The 17,638-nt window shown below is 32.6% G+C and overlaps 1 protein-coding gene across 3 annotated transcripts; it reads left to right on the top strand.

The window, feature by feature from the left end:
• The first annotated feature begins 11,873 nt into the window (after nt 1-11,873).
• On the top strand, nt 11,874-15,354 carry LOC120156619 (transcription factor bHLH68-like). 3 transcript variants are annotated; one of them, XM_039167922.1, is made up of 9 exons: nt 11,874-12,367; nt 12,451-12,730; nt 12,892-12,966; nt 13,257-13,325; nt 14,150-14,215; nt 14,323-14,379; nt 14,518-14,562; nt 14,895-14,929; nt 15,055-15,218. In XM_039167922.1, the coding sequence occupies exons 1-9, from the start codon at nt 12,105-12,107 to the stop codon at nt 15,083-15,085; spliced, it is 921 nt and encodes a 306-aa protein (XP_039023853.1). In that variant the 5' UTR covers nt 11,874-12,104; the 3' UTR covers nt 15,086-15,218. The 3 variants fall into 3 exon arrangements, with proteins under 3 accessions (XP_039023853.1, XP_039023851.1, XP_039023852.1); XM_039167920.1 differs by having other exon boundaries at nt 11,879-12,367; nt 14,895-14,942; nt 15,075-15,354; XM_039167921.1 differs by having other exon boundaries at nt 11,880-12,367; nt 13,260-13,325; nt 14,895-14,942; nt 15,075-15,354.
• Nucleotides 15,355-17,638: the final 2,284 nt, after the last annotated feature.

Here is a 17,638-nt window from a genome sequence, read left to right as displayed (position 1 = left end):
TTATTTTTTTATTGTTTAATTGATTTGTAAAAGATGATTTGTAAAAGTTGATTTGTGTAATTGATGCGAACATAATTCTATTTGTGCTTGTTTAATTGATTGAAATGTAATGGTTGATTTTGTTGATTTTAATCTGCATTATGTTGAAGGCAAAATGACTATCGCAATGCGAAATGAAAATCGCAATGCGAAATGAAATCGCAACGAGAGAATCGCAATGCGAAATGAAAATCGCAATGCGGAAATGAAAATCGCAACGAGAGAATCGCAATGCGATTTTAATTTCGCATTGCGATTCTCTCGTTGCGATTTTCATTTCGCATTGCGATTTTCATTTCGCATTGCGATTCTCTCGTTGCGATTTTCATTTCGCATTGCGATTTTCATTTCCGCATTGCGATTCCCTCGTTGCGATTTTCATTTCACATTGCGATTTTCATTTCCGCATTGCGATTTTCATGTTGGGATTTTCATTTCGCATTGCGATTCTCTCGTTGCGATTGTAATTTCCGTGTTGCGATAGTCAAATGCATGCCTAATAAGTGATAACAACTGAATAACAAGAGTTGGTTAAGTCAAAATGGTTGGCCTGAGTCATTAATTCAACTGAAAATGTTAAAAGTTCACACATAAATCCACATAATACAACGTTTGCATTTAAAAATCACCTAAGTTAACAGTCCCAAAAGGTGAAGCCAATTGTGATTGGGATTTTAAAGATGATTGCCTTTTGCTTGACACCATATGAGCTTTGGATTTTGATGAGGATCCATATTTTGGTAGAGGAAAGATGATTTTGATGGCACTGGTGATCCACATGTCAACCTTGTATGACCACTTTCCTTGCACCGACTACATGTCGATCTCTTCTTCTCTTCACCTTAGACGGTATACGATCGTGACTTTTTGGTCGGCCAGGTAGCCTTCTGTCCATGGCTGTGGCAAAACTGTTTGTAAGTCATCTGGTATGTCCCACTCAGAAGGATGTGGAATAGGGTAGACAATCTCGGCATAAGTCTGTCGATAAAACTTCTGTAGTGTAGCAATCCATAGCGTATGCGCTTGAATCATCTTGGTTTAAATGAAGAGCAACTTTTATAACATGGCCACACGGATAACCAGATGTTTGCCATTTCATACACTACACGTCTTTGCATTTAGATCGACTAGCCCATTTAAGTTATTATCCAGTACTTGAAACAAAGTGTTTGAACATGGTTCAACTCTCCATGACGTTGACTTCACAACACGTTTCGTTATCTTTTTTTCAGTCCATGGTGTAACACGATGTTCCAATGTTCCTGTAAATTTAAATAAACATACTTAGTAAAATATATAAATATGATAAGTTACAAATTCAAAGAAATATACCTGCATGGTTTCTTTTCTTGTAGTACCACTGTTGAATAGAGGCTCGAAAAAACTCCATTAACATAGTAATGGGTAATTTCCAGGAATGACGACTTAGAGCGTTGATTGATTCTGCACTATTAGACGTCATGAAACCATATCTTGCTCCAAGTTGATGTACTCTTGACCATCTTTCAAACCCGACATCTTCTAGTGTTTGAGCACACTGAGGCAAAACACGTCTTAAACAATTTATATGCTTATTGAAATCCACTTCCCGATAAGCTTTTACAGCCTTCAAGTATGTCCATTTGTGCTTTTTTATACCAGCAGACCTTGATTTTAGATTTCTATACAAATGAACACCACAAAGTCCATGAAAAGCATATGGGAAACACCTTCTAACAGCGTTGTCAATTGAGTTTGCCCTATCGGATATGATTGTCAGATTGCTAATAGGACCTATGCAATCCCTAAGATGCCCCATAAACCATGTCCATGAATCAGAGGTTTCAGATTTGCCAACCCCGTAAGCTATTGGCAATATCCCATTGTTAGCATCCATGGCTACTGCTAATAAGTTTACTCCAAGGTATCGACCTTTCAAATGTGCTCCGTCAACTATAATAACTGGGCGCATGCAAGTAATAAACGAACGAATCTACAAAATAATATACACAAGAAATATAATCATTTAAATGTGAAATGCATGTAACTAACAAAATGAGTCAACAAAATTATATTGATTTACTAACCGTAGCACCAATGGCGATAAACAGCAACTCAAAGCGTCCATCTCTATCTGTTTTGATATGAGTTACCGACCCAGGATTTTTCAGCTTTAAATTGTGACAATAAGCCGACAGTTGGGCAAACGATGCTTCTGGCGACCCTCTCAACAATTCCAAGGCATAACATTTGGCTCTCCAAGCTTGAGAATATGATATACTAATCTTGAACCGAGCATTCATGTCAGTCATAATTTCATGTCCCCGATATACCCTGCCATTCAAAAACATTAACTCGGCCAGAAAACCACCCAACACCTTTTTGTTTGCCTGTCTATGGTGAGGAAAAACTTGGGTTCTTGAACATGTATGTTTATCAATAAAAGTCCTAACTTGAAACATTTCACAATCTTTTATTCTCTTTGCAATCATACGCCACGTACAGTTTTTGTCAATCATACACCTTGTTTCGAAACGATCTTTGCTTGATTTGTTAACTTTTAGTTGATAGCCATCTTCCACACATTTCGTATACAAAGCTATCTTCAAGTCTTCCTTTGTATCAAACAATCATCTTTCTTGATACGAATAACTTTTGTGTAACAATCAACTGCTTTCTTTACCAACTCTTCTTCCGGTATCTGAAGTAATTCTGGCATATTCCAGTTATACGCCCGTGGCATTTTCCTTTCTTCGGGGACTTTTTCTTCTTCTTTTTCTTCTTCAGGATTATATGAATTACAGAATGGATGTTCAACATGTTCATTCACAGTCGTAACTTCCTCCTCATTATCATCAACAATACATTCTTCGGCAACGGCTGTTTCATCATCAAAATTCGGGTATTGACCAATATCAAAATCATTACACGCAGAGTCTGTTTCTTCTTCTGAAACATCATCAAAATCCGTGTATTGACCAATATCAAAGTCCGGATATTGACCAAGACCAAATTTCGAATACTGACTAGTACTCACAATTTTTCTGTTGGCTCATCATCGTCTAACTGGTCAATACGAAAACCGAAATTTGGTGCTGAAAGTTGATTGGGATTTGGATTAGAGAAAGGTTGTGGGTTTTGAGAAAAACTTAGTTGATTACTACCCGCTACTGACCCAACATACTACTTCTAGGTTCAACAACATACAATGTAACATCATCTTGTGAAACACTAATGTAAGCAATGAATCGTTCAACATCTTCATTGTCGGTTAACAAATAAACTTTACTATTTCTCTGATAAGATAGCCTAAATCCACTTAGGGGCTCTAAATTCAATTTATTTGAAACACGTAGCATTAGAGTTTCATAAGTTAACTTTTGTAAAGACAATTTTAGTTGAAGATTCATGGGTAAGGCATATATTGTAAAACACCATGAACATTATCCCATGACCCTCCAAAACACAAATCTATCCAAACATGATCAACATTAGATGATTTCATGGTTGTAAATTAATTTACTAAACAGACGAGCTGCGAAACTAAAACCTGTTGCCGGATTGGGAAGGATGTCGTTGGATATAGGAACGGATGTCGCCGGAGAGAGTGATAGATGGAGATGGAATGAGTTGCGATTTAGGGATTTAGTTTATGATTTACTGCTGTTGCGTAGTTATATACCCAAAATTTCAGTGTTGTGATTTACAGATTCTCATTGCGATTTACGGATTATCGTTGCGATTTACAGATTCTCGTTGCGATTTACGGATTATCGTTGCGATTTACGGATACGCGTTGCGATATACGGATACGCATTGCGATTTACGGATACGCGTTGCGATTTACGGATACACGTTGCGATTTACGGATACGCGTTGCGATTTATGTGTTCGCGTTGCGATTTTCATATTCGCGTTGCGATTCTGTAAAATCGCAATGCGAATTTGTACTATCGCATTGCGATTTTGGAAACTGATTTGCGATTCTGGGGATAGCGTTGCGATTTTTATTTCGCGTTGCGATTTTGTTGGTCATTTTGGCAAATCCAAAAAAAGTTGGTTAAAATCGTATATTATAAGGCATTTTTGGTCACTGAGGCGATTTTCTCTTGTTTAAATTGCCTTTTTCTTGACTTTTTTATACATCGAAAAAAGATCCCAATGTTATTGTTTCGTGTCGTTAAGTTGTTAATTAGATATCATCATTTGTTTTTTTATTATTTTATTTTGAATAATGTATAAATTTTAAGATTCAAATTATTATTATACTAACTCACGTTATTATCTCTATTAAATCAATAACTAAAATTAACAATGAAATATCAAAATAAAAATAAAATATAACATTAAAGATGAATTTTTGAAAAGTTAACCAAAATATAAATATAATAATATATGAGGTACCAAAGAGATTGTTTAGCCTAATTTTTGAGTTAGTTGATCGAACATTATTTCCGCGTTGAATAAGGCATGAATCACTAGCAATGCACGCGAACCAAACATAATGTAACCATGAGTTAATCCTGGAAAAGACACGCCGTCCCCGACAAAGATTTCGGATGTTCGGACAAAAACAAACGTGGCCATTTCGACTTCCTTCAATAACATTAAATAATTTTTTATATAAAAATACAATTTTATGTTACCAAAAATATGTTGTCAGATTAACACGGGATTTAAGGGGTGTCCAACTTCTGCATGTATGCCGGAAAGGGGTGCCCCTTTAGCATCTGATATATTTTACGGCCGCGTTGGAAACTCGGCGACCAATCAAGCCTTGCTTCTAAAGCAGTCTCCTCTGTCTCTGAAAGGAAATGCGCTTATTTGGTATATGGCAACTCCTCCCCGCTCCGTGGCCAATTGGGACACGATGTCTACGACATTCTGCTGGGCGTACCACCTCACTACCGGGATCCGACGCCGCTTCTTGCCTTGGGCCTCGAAATTTCAAGGCCAACCGCGAAGAAACTCGTTCCATGGTAGGACCGGTGGATGAAGCCATCGCTGTACTCCTAGACTCAAATGTTTTGTTTTGTTTTATTATTTGTTGTTTGTTTGTGTTTGGGACATGAGAATGTGGATTCAGGGAATGTTTGTCATGGAATAATCCAATTAATTATTCCAAGAGAATAATTTTGTTAGAATGTTTTTTTTATAATTTATGTAATTAAAGGATTTGTTGTTATCTATTGAAGTATTAAGTTCGAATATTGCGTATGTAGAGGCATTAACGATTATTATTAAAGGATTGAGAGTTTTTAAATATATATTATATTGTATTTACTGTAAATTTGTCAAAGAAAAAATTAAACCTTTATTTGATCGTTTTAAAAGATTAAAACTTATATGAGAATATGAAAAAACATTATTATTTTTTGTTAGATCATTTTAAAAAATAAAAAATGTTTTATTGTCAAATGGTTGAGAATACTCAGAACATATACTACTTTGTAATCATAGGTTAATTAAAAAAAAGAAAATGTTAAGCGACTTTACTTTTTGATAATTTAGTGATTGGTGATAACATATACTAAAAAGAAAGATACTTTTGAATCTTGAATTCAATTAAATGACCAGTGACCCGATTTATATCCATATGAGATGCACTGATTTTTACATAGGTAGGAGATAATTCAAATTCTCATGTTTTTTAATTTTATTTTTTAATTTAATTTTCTTGATTTTGACCGTTTTCTTTTTTTACTTTTTATTTTATTTTTTTATTTGGTTTCCACATTTATTTCCAAGATTTAATTTTTTTAATTTTTCTCTCTTATTCCTTGTTTTTTTATTCCATAATTTATGTTTTTATTTTTGAATTAAAATTTTAGTTTAATTTAAATTCTCTTTGTTTTTCTAAACTAATTGTTTTTCCTCTACTTCTTATTCTTTCATTTTTTTTATTCAGTATAATATTTTTTATTTTGTACTCTTTGAATTTTTTTTCTTTATATATTTATTTTGTATGTATAAGTGTCCTTTAATTTAGTCTTTAATTTCTAGATTATTTGATTTCAATCCTATATTAAAGTTGTTGAGTTTAGGGGAAAAAATTATGTTTTTTTATTTAAGCTCTCATCTAGATTAATTAGGGGATAATTTAAAGTAGTTCTCGCATGTGCTCTAGGTTCTATTTTTAATTATTCGTGTATAAAAATTTTCTAAAATATAATTTAGGATTAATATTAGATCCTTGACTTTATATTTAACACAATTAGGTCCTTAACATATAATTTACTATTGACTTAGATTAAGCCTTTAACTTCAAATTTAATTAGTTTAATTTTTTAACTAGAGTAATTAGGAAATTTATTAGGATAGAGCCTTGATTTTAGGTAGGTTTTAGTCTCTTAAAAATATGTTCAATAATTTATTTGATTGTTTGCATTGAATTGATTTTAAAATAAATAAGGCAATATTAATTTATTAACAATTTACGATATAACTCCCTCTTTTGCACGGGGACTGTTGTGAATTTCCTAAATAAACTAATACTCTTTTCAATTCATATAATGATTTCAAAATCGAGGTAATATCTATTTAATAGAGATTAATGATATAATCTTCACTTATGCTCGGGGAGTATTGTCATTAGTTTCTAATAAATTGGTAATCTTTTCAAAAATTGCATCAAGGTGGATCATTAATTAAATAAAAACTTGAGCTCGTAAAATTTTAAATTAAAACAAAGTGTAACCAACTAAGTACCAATTTTAGGTGTAATAGGGGTGTTAAACATTCTCCATAAATAATCGACTCTCGAACTCATTTTCTGTTTTCGTAAACTAAAATATTTTATTAAAATAATTCAATTTTTAGGTGATCCAATCTTACATTAAAAATAATTGATGACGAATCTCATATTTTTATAATCAGCAACAGTCAAACCTAAGGCTTAATTACTGTTTCGACAGGATTAACCCATGCTCATAGAAAAGGGTAATCTTATGGAATTTCAAAGCACTAGATTTTGGTTTTTTGACCTCTTGAAAACTGTGTACCCTAATGTCGGTCGGTCCATCTCCATATCCCCTCCCACGGGCGAATTTTAAACCTCAGTCCTCCTTTACCACACGTTCTGCAGTACATTCACTCTTATTTATTTTCCGTCACCATGACGTCACTCACCATATATTTATACGTTTCGTATTTCTAAGCTAATTTTATGTATGTTTGCACATATTCATGTAACCTCACATTTATGCAAGCCACAGTTGTAATAATATTACATTCTTAATTGGACTTGTATTATAATTAAGGATAATTTAAGAGAGGGATTAGGGGTGGATCAAAGTCAAGTCAAATAAAAATTATTAAATTTTAGGTTAGGATCGTTAAAAATCTATCTTATTTCATCTTGTCTTATCTCGTTGTTATAGTTTGACTATAATACTCGACAGACACAAGAAGAGATAAAGGAAACAAAGCAAAAACAAGAAGCAAGATTACTGAATTCACTTCATTATATGATTGTTATCCTCTCAATCACAAAGAGCTATATTTATACAATTGATAGAAGCAATTCTAGAAACTCTAGTAGAAGCTCTAGCAATTTCAACTGTTAACAACAACCTTAACTAACTCTAACAAACTAACTATGAGAAGCCAGCTAAGCAACAAGCTCATTTCAGATCATTGCACACTAACATTCCCCCTACTGCAAACATCTCCTTGTTTAAGAGACCGACTCCACGAGACCGAGTCATTTCACACTAACATTCCCCCTACTGCAAACTCCTCCTTGTTTAAGAAACCATCTTTACACGAGACCGAGGTGTACACAACACCATGCATTAGTACTCCCCGTACTGCAGATTCTACTTGTTTACTCCTCAACTCTTGAAATCTGAGACTTTTCTGGAATTTGAGACACAAGTAGTTGTTGTTTAAGAAACATAGGAGCAGACAATGGCTTAGTTAGAACATTAGTCACTTGTTCAAAAGCAGTAACCTCCTGAACAGAGAGTTTTCCAGCAGCCACCATCTCTCTAACAAAAAACAGATTGTTGAAAACATTTTGATATTTCGATATAACAAATTAAGATAAATGAATTTTAAGATTTTCTAAGTATATTCGATATAATTATTCGAATATCAAAATATTACTCCAAATCTTTCAAATGTCATTTTTAATCCTTACTCAAGTGTAAAATTAAGTTTTAAACTTAAAATAATTTCAAAACAATTTTACAAAATATTTCAAACCATTTCAAAGCCAAAATTTCCAGATTGCTCAGAGGGAACCGATCCCCCCCCAAGGGGGTACCGATTCCCCCCTGAATGTTTTGGCTCCGAGAAAAACATAATGCTCGGAGGGAACTGATTCCCTTAAGGGGTATCGATTCCCCCTGTTCAACGGTCGAAATATTTGAATTTTACACTTAGGGAATCGATTCCCTATGAGGGGGTATCGATTCCCCCCACGCTCCAAGCAGAAATATTAATTGTTTTCACACTTAAACGGCTCCAATAACTTCATTAATGATCCCCAACGTTCAGAAGTAATTCAAGGAGTATTTAAACAAGCTTAGAGGCATTTGATCAACAATATTTTTTTTATCAAGAATCAAGAGAGAATCAAAGAGAAAGCATCAAACCTCAAGTTTGAGCAATTCAATCCATTTTTCATTCAATATTCATCTTTGCTTTCAAGAACACTACTTGTACTCAATTGTATTCATCTTTGAGTGTTCTTTTCTTTGTTCTAGAATTGTGCAAACATCTTTCCTTGTGAGGATTTCCTTGTAAGTTTGCAAATTTGTAATCTTCTCTTTGAGAAAGAGTGTTCTCAAGAATTGGGGTATATTCTTGAGGGAGTTGTAAGGTTATCTCTTTGGCCTCAAAAGAAAGAACAAATTAGTGAATTTGTTGGAAAATCCTTAGTGTGGATAGCTAAGGTAGTGGAAGTAGACTTTGATTGAGAAAGTCGAACCACTCTAAATCGTTGTACAATTACTTTCAATTTTCTGCAAAAGCTTCCACAAAAATTTTAATTGCTAATTCACCCCCCTCTTGGCCGATTCCGTCGATCGATTAACTCAACAATTGGCATCAGAGCTTTACTCATTTGAAGGTTTAACCGCCTCTTGAGTAGATCCGGGAAGAGTTATATTGATAATCAAAGTCATCAATGGCCTCCACTTCAAACGTCAACTCCGGTCTCGATTCGATGCCCGTTAACAAGCCTCGTTTCTTCAATGGAGCTAACTATGCCTATTGGAAGAATAGGATGATGTATTTCATTCAAGCCAGTGACATGGGAGCATGGAATGTTGTAGAAGATGGATATATCAAACCTCTCACTCATCCAAGATTGTGGAGTGAAGGAGAGACAAGAATGTTCAAGATCAACTTCAAAGCTATCCATATCATATTTTGTGCTCTTGGACCAAATGAATATGGAAGAGTTTCATCTTGTACAATTGCCAAAGAAATATGGGATAAACTACAAGTCACTCATGAAGTCACCGACGAGGTAAAAAAATCTAAAATTAGTCTTCTAACACATAGCTATGAAAATTTCAGGATGAAACCAAATGAAGATTTCAAAGCTATGACGGATAGATTCTCAACTATTGTCAATGGTCTCAAATCATATAGAGAGATCATTCCTAACGAGAAGCTTGTGAGGAAGTTAGTTTACTCACTTCCAAAATCATGGAAATCCAAGAAGATGACAATCATCGAGGCTAAGAACCTAAAGTCCTTAACTCTTGAAGAGCTAATTGGTTCTCTCCTCAATCATGAAATGATGCTTGAAGATGAGGTGGACGTCGATAAGATTGAAGTGACACCAAAGAAGAATGAGAAGAAGAAAAACATTGGAGTTGCTCTCAAATCCACAAAAGATAAGATTGATTCGGATGTAGATGACGATGACGAGGAAATGGCATTGTTTGCCAAACGGTTCAGAAAAATGATGAGACCTTACCGAGGAAGAAAATTCAAACGAAATGAAGGCCTAAAAAATGAATCAAAAGAGAAGGACCGATCATTTGCTATGAATGCAAAAAAAATCGGGGCATCTCAAATATGATTGCCCACAATTGAAGAAAAATGGTCAATCAAAGAATAAGCACAAGGCTTATGTGGCTACATGGAGCGATGAAGAAGGTTCCGATGAAGAGGAACAAGAAGTAGCAAACTTGTGCTTGATGGCATTCGGGGAAGATTCTAAGGTAACCTCTAACTCATCTGATTTTGATGATTTATCTTATGATGATCTATTAGAGGAATATAATGGGTTGGCTTCGGATTATGAGAAATTGTTTTTAAAATATAAAAATGATATTTCAAAATTGAAAAATAAAAATAATCTCATATCCAAAACCAACAACGATCTTGAAAGTAAAATCAAAGATTTGCAAATCAAACTAGAAGAGTTTGAAAAGAAAAATTCAGATTTGCAAAATTTACTTTCAAATGTCAATGATGATCATCAAAAGAAAATTGATGATATTAAAGCTTCTTTTGATAAAGTTGGAACAAAACGTTTTGAAAAAAGAGAAAATTCAAAATCCAACTTTATTAGAAAAAGTTTTAAAAACTACAATCATAGAGGTCCCCGAAGAACCTCTAATGGAAAAATCGTTAGAAGTGTATGGGTTCCTAAAGAGCTCATTACTACTAAAGATAAGGATATCCTACACAAATGGATACCTAAGGGGATTAGGATTTTGGAAACTAATGAATATGGACCCAAAAGAATTTGGGTACCAAAAATCAAAAATTAATATATGTTTTTAGGGAAAGGAGCATTGCTACAAGGCACGGGAAAAAAATTCAAATTCATAGTACCTTGATAGTGGATGCTCAAGACACATGACCGGAGACAAAAGCCGGTTCATAGAGCTTAACGCCAAAAATGGAGGAGAAGTGACTTTTGGTGATAATTCAAAAGGTCACATTATATTGATCAACAAACGAACATTATATGAACAGTTTATTAATCTCACTTGAACATTCTGTTCATTTATACCCAAACCATTGATATAACGTGCAAGTGTCTACCCGAGTATTAGTCAATTATGTGATAATTAGGATTATTATTATAACTTTTTATTTGTATATATTTAAAAATAATAATTATTATAATACCTTTCCACCTATATGTTCTTTAATTATCTTATTATCTTGTTAGTCGGAGAGGGCGAATGAATTTTCACCTTGAATTTAAGAGAGATATTAGGGGTGGATCAAAGTCAAATAAAAATTATTAAATTTTAGGTTAGGATCGTTAAAAATCTATCTTATTTCATCTTGTCTTATCTCATCACGTGACCATCTCTAATTATGATCATTAACAATATTAATGCTAGAATTGATTAGATTATAAATTTTAAATTCATTGATGATTAAATAAAAATTTTGATTCATCTATTGAATTATAGATACTTTGTCTTGATTTTTTCATTTTTTAAACGACGATATCTGCTTTTGGATTTATATCATTAATATTTAATTAAATTAATTTGATCGAGTGATGAAGTATGTTTTTTGTTGAATTTATAAATTGGTAAAAATGTTTTTTTTTGTAAAAAAGGAAAAAGGAAAAAGCAAATATATTTGATACAATAATAAAATGTAATATATTTTCAAGAAAAGGAATTGTATTCGAATGTTAAAAATCATTGATGACTAACTTGGAATATAAACCCTAATATAGATACCAAAGATAGAAAATAAAAACAAACATAGGTAGCTGAGTATTTTGTAATTTAATAATGAGTAATTGTTTCCACTTTTTCTGTCCCACTTTGAGATAAAGCAAAAGCGGAGAAAAAAACAAGAAACAAAAAAGGATGAGAGAAAGAAAAAGGCAAATCAATAAAGAATTTTTAAACAACAAAGGCTCTCAAAACCTCCATTGATTCAAACTCCATCGAAGGGAATAGAGCTTGTGGCTTTCTTCTCTACTTAAACCAGGCTTTGCAATCTCAATATCTTCTCTACAAACAGCAAGTGAAAACGAAAAACAAGGAGATAAACAGAAAGCTTTCAAGTGATCACTTCACCACCACCACACCACCGCCACGTCCGCCGTCTTCCTCGTAGTTGTTTGTTGTTTATTTTCTTGTCAAAGGGCCATGAACCGAGGAGTGTTGCAGAGCTCTCCAGTGCAGCAGATGATGGCCACCGGAAACCCTAACTGGTGGAACATCAACACCACGCGCCCACCGCCACCGTCGACCCATCTACAACAGCAACAACCACCTTCTCCGTCTGCTTTCTTCCCTCATTTCACACCCACTTCTTCTTCTTCCTCCAACTCCTCCAATTCGCTTCATATTCCTTATTGGCATGAGCATGATAACCAAGAGCTTCCTCACTCATGGAGCCAACTACTCATGTATGTGTATATGGATATGGACGATACATCATGCATGTTTTATTCCTTGTTTTAATTTCGCGTTACATATGGTTTATTTCTAGGGGTGGATTAATGGGTGAAGAACATGCATTACACCATGTGAAGCAAGAAAACCCAGCTAGTGCAAGCAGCTATGTGTATGGACATGCAAGCGAAAGCTCTCATCTTCATCATCAGGCAAACAAACCAGCTGTTTGGTCTCATCAAATAATGGCTGCCGCCGCCGCCGCCGCTTCATCGTCCCCCAAGTCATGTGTAACGAGTTTCAGCAGTACTAACATGTTGGAATTTTCCGGTAGTAAAGCTGATGCAATCCAGTCATTCCCAGATCGGTCTTCTAATGTAAGTTGAACAAATTACACAGAAACTTAGGGTTTCCAGATATGTTTCAAGACATATTAAACATCGATTCAACATGATTAAGCTCTGCTTAAATCGTTAAACAGATAAGTGGGGCACATCGAAAAAATAATTCTCATACCCTTATTTTGTTGTTTTGGTAGTGTAATAGCAGTGGAAGTGGTGGGGCAATGAAGAAAGCTAGGGTTCAGCCTTCTGCAACCCAATCCAGCATCAAGGTAATGTACAGAAAAGAAAAAGCCAGTAAAAAATTATGGATTTAACCATTCAGCCTTCCATCTCATCTGTCATATTCACCGCATAAACACAAATTGCACGCACACTCATACAAGATACCCTTGAAACCAGAAAACAAGCACACTCGTCCGTTGTCTGGTACAAAGTTTGTCCTCCTTTGCTTGTCCATTTCTTCACAGATGAGGATTCTCTTGGCCTTGCTATATATCCCTTTCTCTCTCTCTCATGTATGTGTGTTAAAGGATTGATTAATCAGCTTTACATGTATCAACAGGTGAGGAAGGAAAAATTAGGGGACAGAATTACAGCACTTCACCAGCTTGTTTCTCCGTTTGGGAAGGTATATATAATGGGAAAAATACACTCATGGCCACTTAGTTATTAGTTAGGTCATAAATGGATAACTTTTTTTCTTCTAAAAGTTGTAATTTAGTGAATATATTTATAAATGGATCGCTTGTTAAATATTAGATAGAATAAGGACGTAACCTGATATAACAGTTAATAATTTTAGTCCAAAAAATTGATATATTCTATTAATTTAATCATAATTTAAAATAATTCAATAAACTTAACACTCTATATTTTAAAATTCTATCAATTTAATCTTTATTCTTTTCCTAAATTGCTTTTTCTTCTCCCATATTTTTTTTTTACTTTCTTAGTATAATAACGTTTAACAATAACTTATTATTTTTTTATGATAGAATTTAGTTATCAAACTATTGGTTTGATCCGATAGACTCATTTGGTTTGATATTATAGTAAAATTAAGACTAAATTGATGGAATTCTTATATATGAAAAAGGGTTAAATTTATTAAATTATTTTCAGTTAAGGCCAAATTGATAGAATAGATAAATTTGGGGACTAAACTTCTATTATACTACACCACATCAGATATATATTTTAACTTTAATGATAGACTATATATTTATAATAACATTTTAATTAAATGACCTAATTATAACTTTTAAAAGGAAAAAAAGAGATCAATTTTTAACCTAACTAATAATTAAGTAACCTAGGGGTGTATTTTACCCATATAAAATAAAGCTTTAATAAATGAGTTTGAGAATGGTCAGAGATTTTACCCTTTTTACTATGTAAAAAGAACCCATGAATAAAGGTATGTGGTGTGTCATATTTGTGTGTCTTTTGCAGACTGACACAGCCTCTGTCTTGTTAGAAGCTATTGGGTACATCAGATTCCTTCAGAGTCAAATTGAGGTAAATTTGTGTCCTTTTTTTTATTGCAGACAACCATGAGAGACATTAACACCGCACTGTTCAACATTTTGCTTAGTTATTGAAGCATACATTCTCTTTGACTGTAGGCTCTCAGCTTACCGTACTTGAGCAATGGACAAGGAAACATAAGGCAGCAGCAGCCTGTAAGAACACACACATTGCTTAGATTCTCAGATTTCTCTATTTTTCTTCTCTGCATGTCTGCATGAAAATATACGTGCATATATATGTTTCGGAGTTATTAATGTGGTATTAATTGCTTAATGATTATTCTTTATTAGGTTCAAGGGGAGAGAAACTGTATATTTCCTGAAGATCCTGGCCAGGTAAATAAACTTTATTCGACCCAGGAACTTAAATCTTTATTTCGTTTATAGCTGGAAAAAAAGAGTAAAAACTTAAATTTATTTTAATTTTATATTATTAAAATGGATTAATTAATATTTTATTTTTTTATTTTGAAAAACATCTAAAAATTAAAAATTATGTTAAATTAAGTTTTTAATTAGATTTTAGGGCGATCTTCGTATTGATAAAAAAAAATCCTTCCTAATTTCATTTAAATGAACTACTTTTACATTTATTTAATTCATTGATTAAAATGCTTTAGTTTGATTGACAAATGATTTAAAAAAAAATCCATCTTTCTTTTTTCTAGCTGTTGAATGAAAACTGCATGAAGAGGAAAGGTGGACCTGACAAACAGGTAATTCCTCACAACTATAAGTAATGTATAATTTAAAATTTATTAATAATTTCCATTTTTTTTTAAAATCACATACCTTAAAATAAAAGTCGAAATATTAAATTTTATTTTCTCATATATATATATATACAGGAGAGTCATGAAGAACCAAAGGACCTGAGGAGTAGAGGGCTATGTTTGGTTCCAGTGTCATGCACACTTCATGTCGGCAGTGACAACGGCGCCGATTACTGGGCTCCGGCGTTTGGCGGCAGCCTCCGATAGAAGGCTTGTTACCGTCGGAAAAGGCTACGCAAGATTTAAAGAAATGTAGGGGTAGGGGGATGAGAAGTTTTCAGTGGGAAGGATATAACATCATGAGCAGTCACTCTGCAAGAAAAAGATGAAAGGCTGATTGCTCATGATGCTATACGAAATGTTACTTTCGTTTGAACTACTTTGTAGATGATTTGTGTGCTAGAATTAAGTCACCGGACGAGTAATTTGGATGATTTAGGCTCTAAATTATCTATTTACATTTTATTTATATTTTGGAGCCCTCCGAATTTATAATTTTAGGCTCTAAATTTATTTTTATTAATTCGTTGGCAAAACGATTTATATATTGGTCAGGGATGAGTATTCGACGTATGTTCATTGGATTTAGATCCAAATTCCAACCCGATCTTATAGGATAAATTTTTAAAAATTTTAGTATGGGTCAAGTAATGCTTTGTAAGGATAAGATCAGATTTATATTTAATGTGAAAAATATTCGATCCGACCCATAAATTCCTCTTCTCTATAAAAGATTATTTTTTTTATAAAAAAGTGAAAAATATTCGACCTGACCCATAAATAATAGTATAATTGATCTTTATATATTTAAAAATAATTTCTATAATACATTTCTCTATACTTTTTAATTAGGTTATTATTTTATATAACAAAAATGAGGATATATATATATATATATATATATATATATATATAAAAGTTCAAGTACCATATTTTACACAAAAAATAAGATCAAATTTTGATTGGTGGAATTTCTAAATTCAAACCTAATTGGATGATAAGTAGATAGATGTTATACTGAAGCCAGTTTAGGATAGACTAAAGATTTAATCCAACCCACGATCATTCTTAATATTAATTTTAATAATTGACTTTTATTAGATTTAAGATTAATCCTTAAATAATTCTCACGTCATTCACTCAATTATAATAATAATAATGATGCTATTACTATTATTAAAATCAATAATATTTAATTTATTACTAACTCACGATTTCTAATTTATTTCCATATTCAATATCTTATAATAATAATATTTAATTTATTACATAGGCGAGGTTGATTTTTTAAATTTATTTTCTTAATAAATTCATGCTTAAATGATTAAAGTGAGTTTTGTTTTTCCATAACGTCTTGAATTCAAACCGTTGTATCTATAATATGTGTTTAGTTATTAATAATTAAAAAAATGAACAAATATTACCTTATAATAATCAAGATTTCTGGAATTTTGTTGCAGGTTCTAATGTGAGCTGGAGTGTTAATAGAATTTTGAAACTGCGATCTATTGCACTCACCATCTTATCATCTTCTGGTTATCTTAGGCTTAACGACATTTGGGAATCTATTCGTATCAAAAGAGAAGGTTCCCGGCAGAATCTTATCTGGTTTCCCATGCACATTCCTAAATTCAGTTTGATTGCTTGATGTCTTGTTAAACAGATTACCAACTAGAGATCGGCTACTCAAAATGGGAATTTCCACAGATGGGACTTGTGTTAACTGCAGTAATGATCAGGAGACGATAAATGTTCTCTTGTTGTTCGTCTTTGGAGCTCTGTCCTTATGCTTAATGGCTCGAAGAATGCTTCATCTACTTGGGAAGAAATGATTACTCGAGCTTCTTCAACTTGGAAAGGGAAATCCTTGCTCATCACCATCCTGAAGATTGCTTGGACAGCCTATATCTACACTTTGTGGGAGGAAAGGAATCGTAGAATCTTTCAAGGTCGTCATAGATCAACCGATGAATTGCTCAAGATTATTATTGAAGTCGTGCGAATTCAAACTAAAGGGTAAAATATTAATAGAGCTGATAGAACAAATTCTAACCTTTGTATTGCTTGGGGTATTACTTAACCCAATCAATGTCTTTTGTAAGTATGTTGTTTGTATTTCTGTTCTGATTGGTTTTGTTTATTTGTAGCAGAACTCTGCTCTCCTAGATAATAAAATCTAACTTATCCAAAAAAAAAAAAAATTATTTCCATAATAATAAGTTATTTAGACATCTACTTGATCTTTAAAGTTATATTTTAACTGTTTCAAGTTATCGCAAATATTTTATTTAAAGGAAAAAATCATAAATCTAAGATAATGGTATTAAAAATATTTCAAATATCATATTTATTTTTAGGATAAAATATACTCAGAGGTAAATTGGATTTCTGTAGTTAACAATCTTTCAAATATTATAAAATAGTTATTAAAATTTTAAATAATTATAAAATAATCATTAAAAGATATCAAATTATTATAAAACATTTTCTAAATTATTAAGTTAAATAATCTTAAATTTATAAAAAAATTATTGATTATTTGAATGCTGTAGAGGATCATTTTGTAAGTATTTAGAAGGTATAATAACTATTTTAGAATATTTGGAAAACTATTAACCAAAAATATTATTTTATGTAAT

The sequence above is a fragment of the Hibiscus syriacus genome, unplaced genomic scaffold (assembly GCF_006381635.1).
Source record: "Hibiscus syriacus cultivar Baekdansim isolate YM2019G1 unplaced genomic scaffold, ASM638163v2 tig00111234_pilon, whole genome shotgun sequence".
Classification (NCBI taxonomy): domain Eukaryota; kingdom Viridiplantae; phylum Streptophyta; class Magnoliopsida; order Malvales; family Malvaceae; genus Hibiscus; species Hibiscus syriacus.
This window is presented reverse-complemented; position numbering and strand designations above follow the sequence as displayed.

Coding starts and splice junctions, on each gene's coding strand:
- LOC120156619 (XM_039167920.1), top strand. CDS start 12,105: ATGAACCGAGGAGTGTTGCAGAGCTCTCCAGTGCAGCAGATGATGGCC. Junction 12,368..12,450: donor TCATGGAGCCAACTACTCAT/GTATGTGTATAT, acceptor GTTTATTTCTAG/GGGTGGATTAATGGGTGAAG. Junction 14,380..14,517: donor ACATAAGGCAGCAGCAGCCT/GTAAGAACACAC, acceptor ATTCTTTATTAG/GTTCAAGGGGAGAGAAACTG.